Below are 15,842 nucleotides of genomic sequence, written 5' to 3'. Positions count from 1 at the left end.
GTGAGATGGTCTTGAGTTACATGTGAATTTCAATTCATATTTTTCCTGTTAGCGTAAAGAGTTGAGTCAACTGTGTCTTATATTTCTGCCCTTGGCCAAGGGAGCAGGAAAAGTGGTTAAGGATCAGAGATTACCCCATTTGTCCCAATAACCCAGTACCCTCTTTATTTTCCATTCTTTCCCCAATCTGTGCCATATCTCTTTATAGCAACTTTGCTTTCTTCCTAGGAACCTTGAGTCAGATGCCTGGAGAATTGAGCAAAGATGGTGACTTGGTCGTCAACATGCGCATCCTTGGCAAAAAAAGAACTAAGACGTGGCACAAAGGCACCCTTATTGCCATCCAGACAGTTGGTATGTTCAGGCTAGAGGGAGGGCTAATGCATAGCCCACAGGCCGCCGTCACTGATTGTGTCTTTTCCCCACAGCCTTTGGCTTTTGTCTCTCACATAGCAACCAGAACATAGCATCAGTGTCTCACACAGAAACTGATGGTTTTTAAAAATTTTTGTTTCTCTTTTCCGTTTGACTCAGGGTCAGGGAAGAAGTACAAGGTGAAATTTGACAACAAAGGAAAGAGTCTTCTGTCAGGAAACCACATTGCCTACGATTACCACCCTCCTGCTGACAAGTTGTATGTGGGCAGTCGAGTAGTGGCCAAATACAAAGATGGGAATCAGGTCTGGCTCTATGCTGGCATTGTAGCTGAGACACCAAACGTCAAAAACAAGCTCAGGTACCTAGACAGAAGATTGTAAAGAGAGTGGAAACCAGGAGCACATCATCTGCCCTGTTTAAGCCATAGCCCAGATCTCACAGTTAGCTCTGATGTTCTTAGTCCTTAGTGGCTGGAAACTCTCTTTTCTTTGCCACAGAGTCATGTGGGTGGTTCTTTCTTGCTCCCTTTCCCCCCTTTTTTTCCCTTTTCCCTTTTCTCAAAGAGAAAATTTGGTCAGGGGAGAGTAATCCAGATTGATTAATGGTTAGGGGAATAGAGAATTCATACAGAAGGAAGAAATGGAGACTAAATATTTTTCAGCAATGTGAGAGTCCAATAGTATAACAAGAATAAATCACTTTTGGGAAAGTGGGGATATGTTGGTTAGATTAAGGGAGAATTCTAATATTCTTTTCCATTATGATTTATTACAGGATATTGAATATAGTTCCCTGTGCTATACAGTGGGACCTTACTGTTTATCCATTCTATATATAATAGTTTGCATGTGCTAACCTAAGGGAGAATTCTTAACTCTTGGGATGAGAAGAAAGACTAGTAGAAAGAAAATAGTACACTGGAACATGTTCCCTGGATTGTGTCTTGTTTGTGATCCAGAGGAATGGAAGCTATAATAATTTCTGGTCATGTTAAATATAATAACCTGCAGTCTTTGTACCATCACTCTTTCCTTACAGGTTTCTCATTTTCTTTGATGATGGCTATGCTTCCTATGTGACACAGTCTGAACTGTATCCCATTTGCCGGCCACGTGAGTGTCCCTCCTTTTTTCCTTAGCTCTTTTTGCTTCCTCTTCTACCTTGTATTTCTTAAGACAACCAGTGGAAAAGCCCTAATGTTCTTGGTGTTTTAGTCTCTGAGAGCATAAGTTTGATTAATGTTCTTTGAGAGAGAACAGTTTTATTTGCTCATGTCTAGTGTTAGGTCTTGGCAGCCATAGAGTCAGACATTAGAAGATCATGACTGACTTTGAGTGGATGCACGTATTGTAGATGTGTTTTAATTTCATTTCTGAGTGATTTAAGTTTGAGAAGATGTTACTTCTTTCCTAGTCTCATGTTTAACATTTGTGTAAATCTGCAGTCTGTGTAGTGCTTTCAGAGTGCTTTCTACAGAGCCTGTATTAGATGGGGTCTTCATAGTGTCCTCTATACTTGTGACTCTGGCTTAGGAGAGACTCTTATAGAAGCAACTGTTTTTAGTTGCAGGAAAGTCAAGTAAAATGGCTGTTTCCACATAACACGGCAGTAAATACACTCAGGGTCCTTTGAAAGCCTGATGGAGCATGAGAAGGAAGGACAGGTTTTTTTTAAATCAGTTTATGGTGCCACCTGATTCTTTTTGATTTACCTTTAGACTTATCAAGTAAGCAAGAACTTCCACTTGACTTTTCCTAAGAGGAAACATCCATGTCTAGGAAATGAGTGACTCACCTGTGTTTACATACTGCTAATTCATTTAGTATTTGCAGAATTTGAGTGTGCGTTTGCACATTAGGTTCAGTACTTTTAAGTGGTCATGGTTTTGCTTCCCTTGAGGTTATGATTTCTTCATTTATTTTTTTTCTCCCTCCCAACTTGAAAAATGCCAAACGTCTCCTTGTCAACCCTTTTCCCCTATCAAGACATGCCCCACCTGCCCTCTCTCAGCCCTACTTCTTCCTTGGGACAGTGAAAAAGACTTGGGAGGACATAGAAGACATCTCCTGCCGAGACTTCATAGAAGAGTATATCACCGCTTACCCCAACCGCCCCATGGTGTTGCTCAAGAGTGGCCAGCTGATCAAGACCGAGTGGGAAGGCACGTGGTGGAAGTCCCGAGTCGAGGAGGTGGACGGCAGCCTAGTCAGGATCCTCTTTCTGGTACTCTTCTTTGGAGGCTCAGGGGTGGGGATTCGGGTGGGTGGGGGAGCGTAGCATAACTGTGGATATGTAGCCATGCCACAGCTTTTCTTCTTTGTTACTCTCTTACCTGTTCTCACTGTTTTGGGTCATGTTTTACTTTTTTTTCATTCCTCTATGCGTGGTTATTAAAAATAAAGTCCCTGAATTTAAGACTCTAATCTGCATGATAGTGTTTTGGTTTTTGCTTTTCTCCAGGAGTATCCACAATGCATGTAGGTACAGAGAAGGCTGCTAGTTCTGTTTTCCCACGGTTATCGATAGTGTAATGGGACAAAAAAGAGGGATCAGTGAATTCTGAGGTGTTGGTGATCTTTCAAGGCCCAGCTTAACTCTTAAATCTTCTGTACTTGTCCTTTTCTCCCCTCTCACACCTTTCTTAGAATTATATTTCTTCTCTGAGCTATCTCAGCCCTCTGATCCTAATGATCCTTGTTACATGTCTTATACTCAGTATAAACATCTATCTCTTGTCATTTTTTTAAACAAGGAATATACGTGTTTTTGTTTTGGGGGGTTTTATTGTTGTTGTTTAATTCCTGATGCCTGTTGTGGAGCCTAGCACATAAATTTATTGAATAGATAGGGAATTGGGCGTTCATCAGGGAGATTTCCCCCAAGGGAGGCACATGGTATTCTTCACAAGTGGCAGGGTAGATTCTGGCCTTTAACCCATTCCCCTGCCACCTTTCCTTCCTTGCAATCCTCTAGGATGACAAAAGATGTGAATGGATCTATCGAGGCTCTACGCGACTGGAGCCCATGTTCAGCATGAAGACATCATCCGCCTCTGCACTAGAGAAGAAGCAAGGGGGACAGCTCAGAACACGTCCAAATATGGGTAAGTCCTGAAAGCTATCTGGGAGAGGGAAGAAATGGACGAATCAGCAAAGAGGTGTATGTACGATGGCTATATCCTTTGTTTACCAGGATGACACTACTGCCACATTGAAAACAGGACGTGTTCCTAAGTTTCCAGTAGTGGTGATGAATTTGTGTTGCTGCCTCAACATGCTATGGCTCTGATTTGTTCTCAAAAACACATAAAAATCTGAAACAACTGGCTTAGGTTAGGGGTATTGTTGGTAGTAACTACCTCTGTTATTCACATGAGGATTATCTGCTTTGTGTATGTTATCTGTGGTCTTTTGTTTTTGTTTTTTGTTTTTTTTTTGGCTGCCGTGGGTCTTCATTGCTCAAGGACTTTCTCTAGTTGCAGCTAGCAGGGGCTACTCATCATTTCAGTGTCCAGGCTTCTCATTACAGTGGCTTCTCTTGTTGCAAAGCATAGGCCCTAGAGCATGCGGGCTTAGTAGTTCTGGCTCCCGGGTTTTAGAGCACAGGCTCAGTAGTTATGGCACATGGGTTTAGTTGCTCTGTGGCATGTGGAAGCTTCTCAGTTCAGGGATTGAAGCCATATCCCGTGCCTTCCAGTCTAATTTTTCTCCACCACGTGTGGTTAACTTGTTTTAAAATTTTGGTTTTGTTTTTATATGTTCCTGGCATACTTTTTGGTTAATTTTTCTTGACAACATCAATTGATCAGAGAGTGTATTTTTGAAAATTTTTACCAAAGTATAACATAATTGGCTTCCCTGGTGGCTCGGTAGTAAAGAATCCACCTGCCAATGCGGGAGAAACAGGTTCAATCCTTGGGTTGGGAACATCCCCTGGAGGAGAAAATGACAGTCCACTCCAGTATTCTTGCCTGGGAAATCTCATGGACAGAAGAGCCTGGTGGGCTAAGTCATAAGGTCACAAAGAGTCAGACATGACTTAGCAGTTAAATAACAATGACAGCAATAGAATAATTATGAATGTAAATTGTCTGAGGCGGGAAGATAAAATCTTACTATTTAAATGAAAGTCAGCCTGTGTCAGTATTCCCACTTTTTGGTATAAATAATGAGATCTAACAGTCTTAGCACTTAAAATGTTTCCGTTGTTGCTTTATTATATAAATTGAGAATCAGATCTGTGGATGAATATAAATGGCACAGCTCTTATGTTCTCTATGGTCAATTTCCTTTTCTTATAGGTGCTGTGAGAAGCAAAGGTCCTGTGGTCCAGTACACTCAGGATCTAACAAGTACTGGAACCCAGTTCAAGCCTATGGAACCCCCACAGCCGACAGCCCCACCTGCCCCACCTGCCCCACCTGGTCCAGCTCTGTCCCCCCAGGCAGGTGACAGTGAGTGAGTGCTATTCCTTCTTTTTCAGCAGTTTCTTTTATATTACATTTTCTGTATCCCTTACTGTATGATCTCTAATCTCCTAGAAGCTTGGAAGGCCAGCTTGCCCAATCTCGGAAGCAGGTAGCCAAAAAAAGCACATCTTTCCGGCCAGGATCTGTGGGCTCTGGTCATTCCTCCCCTACATCCCCTGCACTCAGTGAAAATGCCCCTGGTGGGAAACCTGGGATCAATCAGACATATAGGTGAGAAAATCTCAGGCTCTCTGTGGGGAATGTTGGCAATGTGGACTGAGTGGTCACTGTATGGGGAGGTTCCTTGGCCACAAGGGGCCTTGTTAAGATTATGATGGTGAGAAGTTTGGACTTGAAAGCTTTAACCTTGGAATTTTCCAGGAAACAAAAAGTAAGAATAATTGAATTAGAAACTAGGTGCCTAGAAATACAATCACCAGAAAGTCATTTGTTAAGACTGCTTGTTGAATATGGTGTCGTCATCAGTACAATAGAAAGGGAACTTGGTAGCCTCTTTCCTTGAATCCTGGAGGTCAGTAAGGGCATTTATAGGAAACATAGTAGAAGCAACTAGCATGGATAGAAGACTGGATGCTAGTCCCATAATTCACAGGAAAAAATAAAATTCAGGAAAAGACACACTGTTGAAACAGTTATTATCAGTTAATGAAGAGTAACCAGGGTGTTTCCTTGTCCATTAAGACAAGGGGAAGTTTGATTTACTTGTGTCATCTTTAGCTTCAAGAGTATAGCTATTTGACAGGTTAGAGAAGTGGCTTAGCCAGCTAATGGGCTACTTATACAACAGAGAGGTCCTGTTGCCTTCTGATCTGATCTCTTGCATCTCGTTTTCAGGTCACCTTTAGGCTCCACAACCTCTGCCCCAGCACCCCCAGCTCCCCCAGCACCCCCAGCCTTCCATGGCATGCTGGAGCGGGCCCCTGCAGAGCCCTCCTACCGTGCCCCCATGGAGAAGCTTTTCTACTTACCTCATGTCTGCAGCTATACTTGTCTGTCTCGAGTCAGACCTATGAGAAGTGAGCAGTATCGGGGCAAGAACCCTCTGTTAGTCCCACTACTCTATGACTTTCGGCGAATGACAGCCCGGCGCCGAGTAAACCGCAAGATGGGCTTTCATGTTATCTATAAGACACCCTGTGGCCTCTGCCTTCGGACAATGCAGGAGATTGAGCGTTACCTTTTTGAGACTGGCTGTGACTTCCTCTTCCTGGAGATGTTCTGTTTGGATCCATATGTTCTTGTGGACCGAAAGTTTCAGCCCTATAAGCCTTTTTACTATATTTTGGACATCACCTATGGGAAGGAAGACGTTCCTCTATCCTGCGTTAACGAGATTGACACGACTCCCCCACCTCAGGTGGCCTACAGCAAGGAACGGATCCCGGGCAAGGGTGTTTTCATTAACACAGGCCCTGAGTTTCTTGTCGGCTGTGACTGCAAAGATGGGTGCCGGGACAAGTGAGTTGCTTAGGGAATTGTGGCCCTGCCTCCAACTTTGTTGTGGTTTCCTGTATTTCCACCACTTTCTTTGCCTTATACTGCACTTCTCCTTGCCTCACCTTCCTTGATCTGCTTTCTTAGCTGTAGCTCCTTCTATAAGGCCTCCAGAGAGGCTGGGACCCCACAGCATAATCCTGGGTACATGTTTAGATAGCATCACGACTCATTGGACATAAACTTGAGCAAACTCCAAGAGATAGTGGAGGACAGGGAAGCCCAGTGTGCTGCAGTCCATGGGATCACAAAGAGTCAGACGCAACTTAGCAACTGAACAGCAACACATGTGTCTTATGTTTGTTTTTTCCTCTGATTCTCCTTTTCCTTTGCTTCCCCCCATCATGCATTCAGTTGCTAGTTGTTATTCTGTGTCTCTTTATCTTACTCTTACTCTGTCATATTCCTACTGTCCTTTCCTTTCTCATTTACACATATGGGAGAAGAAAAAGAAATGTTACTACCTTGTCACCCTCCTTTTCTCAGTAGTACTTCTCGCCTCTGAAGAAAGTCCCCCAGCTCTAGTAGTTGTACTCTTCTGTTTTATGCAGGTCCAAGTGTGCCTGCCATCAGCTAACTATCCAGGCTACAGCCTGCACCCCAGGAGGCCAAATCAACCCCAACTCTGGCTACCAATACAAGAGACTAGAAGAATGTCTGCCCACAGGGTAAGTAGTCAGGGGAAAGTTCAGCACCTCAGAGACTGAATTCTTGTTTGTCTGTGTTTGTAGGAAACAGCAGCATTATAAAACTGAAGCCAAAAAAAAAAAACCTGAAACAGACATTTTATCAATTAAATCTTACTTACCAAATTCCCAGCACATATTTCTTCTTTGGGCTTTCCTTGAAATGATTGAGTAGTATCTAGTAGTTTTCTGTTGCAGTAAATATGACCTGATTTCATAGCTATATGATTATTCTAACAGATTGTGGTTTACTCTGGCAAGTGAGACGTATTCAGAGAGGAGAAATAGGCAGGGGCCTGATTTATAGTACTTTATAAATCAGAATAAAAATTAGAACGAAATTCATGATGTGATAGGAAGCTGTTAAGAGTATTTTAAGCAGACTACTGATGTCCGCCTTGTAAAGATTACTCTGACTTCTCTGTGAAAAATAAGCTCTAGGGCAGCAGCAATAGAATTTGGAAGCTCAATTAGATAATTTCAGGAACACAGGTAAGAAGTGGTGGTTGCTGGGCTTGTCCTAGAATGAAAGTGGCAGTAGAAATGAGAAGATAGATACCACAAAAGAGAAGTGATTCACAGTGACTTCGGCCTTCTCAAAATAATGCTAGACACTAGATGGCAATTGAGTAATCTATTCAGAATTCTAAGGAAAATGGTTTTTTTGTTAATAATTTTATATATTTATTTTTGGCTGTAGTGGGTTGCCCTTTCTGCGCAGACTTTTCTCTAGCTGTTGCTGGGGAAGCACTACTCTCTGGTTGCGGTGCACAGGCTTCTCATCGCCATGATTTCTCCTGTTTGCAGACACAAGCTCTGGGGCTTACAAGCTTCAGTAGTTGGCGGCACATGTGCTCAGGGATGCACTTGGAGATAGAGCTACAGAACGTGATAGATTGACTATGGAATGCGAAGGAGAAGAGAATCAAGGACAAGTCCTAAATTTTATACTTGAAGAACTAGGTGTGTGTTGGTTTTTGTACCAAAATGGAAGACTAGAGCTAGAGTTGCAGGTTGGAGTGAAATTCAGCTGTTCTGGTCACATTAAGTTTGAGGTGTCTGTTAGGCAACCCAGGTGGAAATGTCAAGAAGGCATTGAGATTTCTAGAGAGAACTGTAAGGACTGGCATAAAGAATTAGGAATCGTCAGCTCAGGAGTGGTAGTTACAACTTGGATGAGTTCATCTGGAGAGAACATTGATGATAGAAAAGAGAATGTGCCCAGAAGTAAGTCCTGGGATCTGCAACTGGAAATTGGACAGAGGGGATAAAAACATGTAAGACTGAGAAGAGACATGAGATCAGCATGTGAGATTGAGAAGGACAGGCAAGGCAGAGAGAGGACAGTGAGCAAAGTGGGACATAATGTGGTAAGTTGGATATACAGGAATGTGTGACCTAATTAGCCTAGTACGTAAGCAATACATAATTAACAGGAAGGACAAAGAGGAAAGAATGATCAGTGAAATAATTCAGATGCTGCCCCTTAATGAAAGGGTCTGTGTTTCCAAAGTGAAATCAGGTTCTAGCATAACAGATGCAAATAGATGCCCACTAAAGCACGTGGTAAAACATGATCATTATATCCACAGCACACCGAGGACAAAAAGAAAATACTGAAACTTTCTACATAAGCGAAAGATACCACAAAAAGAATTCAGAGTAACTTCAGCCTTCTTAAAATAATGTCTGTAGTTAGATGGCAATTAAGGAATCTATTCCGAATTCTAAGGAAAATTATTTCTTTTATATGTATATAATTTTATTTGTTTCTTATTTTTGCCTGTGCTGGGTCTTCGTCGCTGCACAGGCTCTTTTCTAGTTGTGACAAGGGGGGTGCTACTCTAGTTGCCGTCCGTGCACAGGCCCCTCACCACGGCGGCCTCTCCCGTTGTCATGGCACAGTGTGTAGTGCACGTGAGCTCGTAGCAGTTCCCGGGCCCTAGAGCACAGGTGCAGTAGCTGTGCTGCATGGGCTTAGTTGCTCTGTGGCTTGTGGGATCTTCCCAGATCAGGGAGCGAACCTGTGTCTCTTGCATTGGCCGGCAGATTCCTTACCACTCAGCCACTAGGGAAGCACAGGAAAATTATTCCTAACCCAGAGTTCTAAACCCAGGAAAACTATCAGTTGTGGGTTAAAGTAGGCTAACATTTTTTTAGACATGAAATACCTCAGATTTTTCCATTATTTCCCCTCTCAGAAAGTTACTGGAAATGTTCTAAGTGAGGGGGAAAGACAAGACAGAGGAAGGCATATACTGATCCAGGAAACAGTGGATCCAGCTCCAAAGAAGAGTGAGGGGAATCCCACATGATAGTGAAGTTAAGGGGGCTTCCAGGCTGACAGCTGTGCCCTAGATGTAGAGAACAGCCAGTGTGAGAGCAGATCAGACTTGGCTGCAGGAGAAGCTTGTGGGAAAGAGGGTTTGATAGAAAGCCTGATGTGTCTGAGTATCATCAGAGGAAATCAGGACGTAAATTTAAGCTGAATGCATATTGAAAACTAAGCAAAGGAAAAGACAGCTGTTAGCTTTAGCTACATTGTATCATTGATGTTTTACTTGTAATAAAATTGGATCCTGTAACAATGTTTAGATTTGATAATGCTGTGAGGGTTCATTATAGCTTTTTTATAGGTTTGAAATGTTTCATAAAAGTATTTTCACATAACCACAAATATGTTCCTCCCCTGCTTAAAACTCTTCAAGAGCTTTCCACTGCACTTTGGGTTTTATTCTGACTCTTAATCTTGGATCACAAGACGGTGTACTGTCTGACCCCTTCCTATCTCTCTCCTTCCAAAACTGTTCCAGCCACACTGATACTCTTCAGTGCCTGGATCCAGCTCACTCAGTGTTTGCCAGCCTACCTCGAGAGCCTTTGTACATACTGTGCCCTCTTCTTGGCATCCTTCCACTGTGGTTTGCATGATTATCTTCTTTGACCTTGAGCTCTCAGCTTTGCTGTCACCTCCTCAGAGAGACCTTTCCTGGTCACTCTAAAACTAGGTCATTTTCACTCCTTTAATTGTCTCATTCAGAGTTTGTCCTTTTATAGTATCTGTGACAACTTTCATTTTATTTGTTGACTTGTTTTTGGTCTCTTTTTCCATTAAGAGGTAATCTCCATGAGGGCAGGAACCTTGTTTCTCTTGCTTACCATTGTATCATCAGCAGATTTTACCCAGGGCACAGCACATAGTAACCACGTAAATCCTGTTGAATGGATGAATGGTACTCTGTTAGCTGTTCTGAAAGTTCCATGTGGTGGTGATTAGTAGTAGTTGTTCAATCACTCAGTCCTGTCTTGACTCTTCCAACCCTATGGACTGTATCCCGCAAGGCTCCTCTATCTGTGGGATTTCCTAGGCAGGAATACTTGGGTGGGCTGCCATGTCTTTCTCCAGGGATCTTACCAACCCAGGGATTGAACCCACATCTCCTACATTGGCAGGTGAGTTCTTTACCGCTGAGCCACCAGGGAAGCCCTTAGTGGTGCTTACACCTGAATTCACATTCTGGACTTGTCCTTTCCAAACTGATCCTGTTTTAGTTAACAGAGGATATGAACATTAATACTTTCCCAACCCCAGTAGAGTGTTAAGAGACCTAACAAAGTTCTTTCTTGATGTGGTATTGGTTACATGGTGTGTTCAGTTTGTGAAAAATTGGTGAGCTGTAGACTTTTACATATTCTTCTCTCTATGTGTATTATGCTTTAATGTTTTCATAAATTAAAAAAAATACCTTTATAGGGCTGCTGTAAGGATAGAATAAGAGAATGTATATAAAGCATTGATATAATGCCAAACACAAAGTATATGTGCTTGGTAAATAGAAGCTGCTGTTACCTTTGCCTAGAGAGATTTTACTGATGTCATCAACTAACTGTACTGTTGTCATCTTTCTAAAAGCAATTGTCTTCCTTAAATTCACACACCATAAAAGTAAGAAGTTAAATCATAACATGAAATAGAGCATAAAAATAGATACTCCCTAAGAATATGACAGTTTTCTCAGTGTATTATCTTCCTTTAATGTTGATATTTACTAGCTCTCTGATTAATTTCAATAGTTTATTTTTTAAATAGTTAAGTTGTAATACCTTAAACTAGATAGAAATGAGCTCCCTGAGAGGAGTGATCATGACCTTTTCCATTGCCGTGTTCCCACTGTCTAGTATAGCTCTTGGTGTTTAATAAATGTTCACTGAATAAAAGAATGAAAATCAGTACCAAAAGCAAGAGTCCCGTGAACTTCCAGTTCCTCATCTTTTGCTCCCTTTCAGTATCTATTATATGGGCTTCTGATTTCCTTAAATATATTTTATTGTATCTGTTTCTACAGGCTGATGTATTTTAATGGCTCTTAATCCATATTCACATCCTGGTTCGCTTAGCTTTTCTCCAGGTGTTGGGCATTCTTTTATTCACTGTAACTGTCTTTAGTGCTATAAATATCTGTATTAATCACTTTTCCCCCTTCTGAGTTATTTCTTTGAGCTATATTTCCAAACAAATCGAAGAGCATAGACAGTTCAGTAAGTCTGCTTATTTAGATCATTACCTGATAAATGATGACACCTTAAAAATTGTAACAGTTCTGTGAATGTAACAGATGCTCTAGTGATCATGTTATGATTGATTTTATTGTGATCTCCTCCCAGAGTTTATGAGTGTAACAAACGCTGCAAATGTGACCCTAACATGTGCACAAACCGGTTGGTACAGCATGGCCTGCAGGTTCGTCTGCAGCTCTTCAAGACCCAGAACAAGGGCTGGGGTATCCGTTGCTTGGATGACATTGCCAAAGGCTCCTTTGTCTGTATTTATGCAGGTTAGTGATGAAAGGGTTGCTTTCTGGGGTTAGAACATGGTGGAACATTGAATCAGAGACAAGTTGAATTTAAGAATAAAATGCTTAACCTGTGAACTAGGAGAAAGAAGAAGACAGAATTTTCTTCTATAAAGAACATGAGTGATGTGACTGTCTGAGTGGATCAGGAAGGGTCAAAAGTGCTTCAGGAGAATAAGAACAAAAAGGGATGAAATTGTGGACATGTTTCAGCAGAGAGAGACATGGTTTTAGAAAAAAATGACATGTGTCATTTTTCCCCACATCACTCTACCCAGAGATTCAGCATAACTTAGGGAGAATGGGGTGGCAGAAAGGGCAAGATTTAAAGCTCCCCTTACTCTCACAGTTAAGACACTAAGGAGGAGGTATCATCAAAGGGAAACAAGAGACCATAATGAATGTTATTTGACTCTGTACTGTGGGGCTAGGTATTGATGAAATGAACTTTATTCTTTCTAAAAGCTCCTCATAACCCTGGAAGGCTTTCTCTTCATTCCCAGGGAAGATCCTGACAGATGACTTTGCTGACAAGGAGGGCCTAGAAATGGGTGATGAGTACTTTGCCAATCTGGACCATATTGAGAGCGTGGAGAACTTCAAGGAGGGGTATGAGAGTGATGCCCCCTGCTCCTCTGACAGCAGTGGTGTAGACTTGAAGGACCAGGAAGACGGCAACAGTGGTACAGAGGACCCCGAGGAGTCCAATGACGACAGCTCAGATGACAACTTCTGTAAGGACGAGGACTTCAGCACCAGCTCGGTGTGGCGCAGCTATGCTACCCGACGGCAGACCCGGGGCCAGAAGGAGAATGGATTGTCTGAGATGTCTTCCAAGGACTCTCGCCCCCCAGACCTAGGGCCCCCACATATTCCTGTCCCTCCATCAATCCCTGTAGGTGGCTGCAATCCACCTTCCTCTGAAGAGACACCTAAGAACAAAGTGGCCTCGTGGTTGAGCTGCAACAGTGTCAGTGAAGGTGGCTTTGCTGACTCTGATAGCCGTTCATCCTTCAAGACTAGTGAAGGTGGGGAAGGCCGCACTGGGGGAAGCAGAGGGGAAGCTGAGAAGGCTTCCACCTCAGGGCTTGGCTTCAAGGATGAGGGAGACATCAAGCAGGCCAAGAAAGAGGTAAGCAGTGGCAGGAAACTCTAAGAATTGTGGCTGTTACATAAGTTTGATGTGACAAACTTAACGCAATCTCACGACGAGACCATGAGTGCTTTTGTTATCGTTTTTGACCATACCACATGGCTTGGGGATCTTAGTTCCCTGACCAGGGATTGAACTTGTGTCCCCTGCAGTGGAAGCACAGAGTTCTAACCACGGGATAGACTGCCAAGGAATTCCCTCACCATGAGTCTTCACATGCAGATGATTTATTTGATGGATTTTTATGGCAAACCTGATTAATCTTCCCCCTGATACATTCCTGTGGTGGTGTAGTTGCTAAGTCGTGTCTGATTCTTGTGACCCCGTGTTTGTTTGAAGAACCAAATTATTTTAAAATCAGCCTGCTGTGGGGAAAGTACCTGATTCATTCCAAAGTGGGGGATTTAAAAATAATTTTTTAAAACTGCTACCTCAATTTATCTACATCATTGTTTTCATTATAGTAGAAAAACAAGAATTGATCTTAACATATTTTTAATGATGTTGAAACTTAGCACATTACAGGTGGTGAACGGTCCCTTGTCCTTAGAATATTCTGCCCATGGTGTTTTCCATGCACATTTTGTAATGCCCTATTATTGGGAAGGGTTAAAGACCCCTCCCAGTGGGGCTTCCTGATGAAAATGATCGTTATTCTCAAGTTGGAGAGTAATTTCTCCACACACACCCCACTTGAGATAGTGTACCTCTCGCTGGCTGATATCTTTAGAGGTCATCTGAGGTGAAGTCTACAGTTGTTGGATATATTATCTAGAACCATGGAGACATTCAGCCGTTCACTCGCTCTGTTTTCCAGGACCCTGATGACCGAAACAGGATGTCAATGTAAGTGCTTTGCTTTTTTACCTGTTTCCAAATCTTCCTTCTCTCGAGCCTACAAAATCAGCCTGAGAAACAGCCAGTAAACCTGACCCCTCTCATGTCTTCCTCTCCCATCAGAGTTACTGAAAGCTCTCGAAATTATGGTTACAATCCTTCTCCTGTGAAGCCTGAAGGACTTCGCCGCCCACCAAGTAAAACTAGTATGCATCAGAGCCGACGACTCATGGCCTCTGCTCAGCCAAACCCTGATGTAAGTGGCCTTTCTCAAGCTGTGCCTTACCCAGCCTCCTGTTTTACTCTAGAGCGCGAGTAAAGGAGCGTTCTTCTCGTGTCAAGTCTGTCACCGTAATTACTGTTGGATATTTTCCTTTTTCTCTGGCCTTGACTTCCTGCCTCATTTTCCTTCATCCAGCATCTAATCTTGCTATAGTCTCAACCCCTTCATGCCTAACTGTACCTAAAAGCAGGGATTCCAAGAGGTCCTTTGCATTTACTCGTTTTTTTTATACATATATATTTTTTGGCTTCACCAGGCCCCAGGTGCTGCACGCGGGATCTTCTATCTTCCTTGCAGCATGGAGAATCTTCTTTAGTTGCAGTTTGTGGGATCCAGTTCTCTGACCAGGGATCCACACCAGGTCCCCTCTCCTGGGAGTGTGGAATCCCAGCCACTGGACCACCAGGGAAGTCCCTCTCCATTTACTCTTATTCCTTCTTTTCACCCTTCTGCTTCCTCAGGATATCCTGACCCTGTCCAGCAGCACAGAAAGTGAGGGGGAAAGTGGGACCAGCCGGAAGCCCACTGCTGGCCAGACTTCAGCCGCAGCCGTGGACAGTGATGATATCCAGACCATCTCCTCTGGCTCTGAAGGGGATGACTTTGAGGACAAGAAGAACATGTCTGGTAGTCTGGAAGAATTTGTGGAGTAGTAGGAAGGAACCAGTAGGGGAAAAATTCAGATCTTAGGAAGCATCCCTGGGAAGACTCCCTGACTTCCAGCTAAACTGTTAATAATGTGTGACATATCCCCTCCCTCTGTTCTTTCTAGTTCTTTTCCCTCTGCTTCTGTATCCAGCAGATCTAATCCTGCTTGAAAAAAACTGCCACCTTGGGCCTTTGCCTCAGAGTCCCAGCTTATTGGTATTCCTGAGGTGCACTGGGTGGGATAAAAATGGAAGCAGGAAAAAAAAGGAAGTAGAAGGTCCAATCATGAGGTGGGGTGGACCTAGCCCCATTCTTCTCCTTCTCCAGGTCCAATGAAGCGCCAAGTGGCAGTAAAATCCACCCGGGGTTTTGCTTTGAAATCAACCCATGGCATTGCCATTAAATCAACCAACATGGCATCTGTGGAAAAGGGGGAGAGTGCACCCATTCGTAAGAACACACGCCAGTTCTATGATGGGGAGGAGTCTTGCTACATCATCGATGCCAAGCTTGAAGGCAACCTGGGCCGCTACCTCAATGTGAGACCCCTTTCGCTCACCTGTATGTGCTGGTTATCCCCTAGTCCTCACATTTCTAGTTCTTTTAAATACAACTCCATAAACCCATCTTTTCTCATTAAAATTCTTGATTGCAAAGGATCTTTAAAGAGGTGCCTTTCAAAATCTCTGTTGCCATGGGAGGATCAAATGGCATTGTTTTCATCCAGCTCTCACTCACCCCACAAAACCAGATTCTGTTTCCTTGGTTCCAAAGTGAATCTGTACTTAAACTTACAGCACAGTTGCAGCCCTAACCTGTTTGTCCAGAATGTCTTCGTGGATACTCATGATCTCCGCTTCCCGTGGGTGGCCTTCTTCGCCAGCAAGTAAGAGGGAATCAGGAAAGGGGATGGGTGGGTGGGAAAAGCCCAGGTTGGGGAGGGGCCAGGACATTCAAAGGGCCTCTCTTCCATCTGGGATCCAGCTCCCCCTGCACATTCAGTCATCGCAGGCCTGGGTTT

General features: G+C 43.2%; 1 protein-coding gene across 4 annotated transcripts in view; it reads left to right on the top strand.

Moving 5' to 3' along the window:
• The window catches only part of SETDB1 (SET domain bifurcated histone lysine methyltransferase 1), a 32,435-nt gene that overhangs the window by 15,747 nt on the left and 846 nt on the right, over positions 1-15,842 (top strand). For 2 of the 4 annotated variants that reach the window (XM_027534260.1, XM_027534268.1), the window contains exons 6-21: positions 229-354; positions 535-736; positions 1,417-1,490; positions 2,411-2,601; positions 3,352-3,481; positions 4,679-4,835; positions 4,919-5,077; positions 5,702-6,325; positions 6,913-7,029; positions 11,713-11,882; positions 12,404-13,032; positions 13,871-13,899; positions 14,014-14,146; positions 14,635-14,800; positions 15,149-15,360; positions 15,619-15,707. In XM_027534260.1, coding sequence (XP_027390061.1) covers positions 229-354; positions 535-736; positions 1,417-1,490; positions 2,411-2,601; positions 3,352-3,481; positions 4,679-4,835; positions 4,919-5,077; positions 5,702-6,325; positions 6,913-7,029; positions 11,713-11,882; positions 12,404-13,032; positions 13,871-13,899; positions 14,014-14,146; positions 14,635-14,800; positions 15,149-15,360; positions 15,619-15,707 — 3,208 coding nt within the window. Of the gene's footprint in view, positions 1-228; positions 355-534; positions 737-1,416; positions 1,491-2,410; positions 2,602-3,351; positions 3,482-4,678; positions 4,836-4,918; positions 5,078-5,701; positions 6,326-6,912; positions 7,030-7,854; positions 8,983-11,712; positions 11,883-12,403; positions 13,033-13,870; positions 13,900-14,013; positions 14,147-14,634; positions 14,801-15,148; positions 15,361-15,618; positions 15,708-15,842 lie in introns of those variants that run through there. The other 2 variants (XM_027534273.1, XM_027534280.1) reach the window with 2 other exon arrangements.

The sequence above is a fragment of the Bos indicus x Bos taurus genome, chromosome 3 (assembly GCF_003369695.1).
Source record: "Bos indicus x Bos taurus breed Angus x Brahman F1 hybrid chromosome 3, Bos_hybrid_MaternalHap_v2.0, whole genome shotgun sequence".
NCBI lineage: Eukaryota > Metazoa > Chordata > Mammalia > Artiodactyla > Bovidae > Bos > Bos indicus x Bos taurus.
The sequence above is the reverse complement of the archived record's forward strand: the minus strand, read 5'-3'. Positions and strand labels throughout refer to the sequence as shown.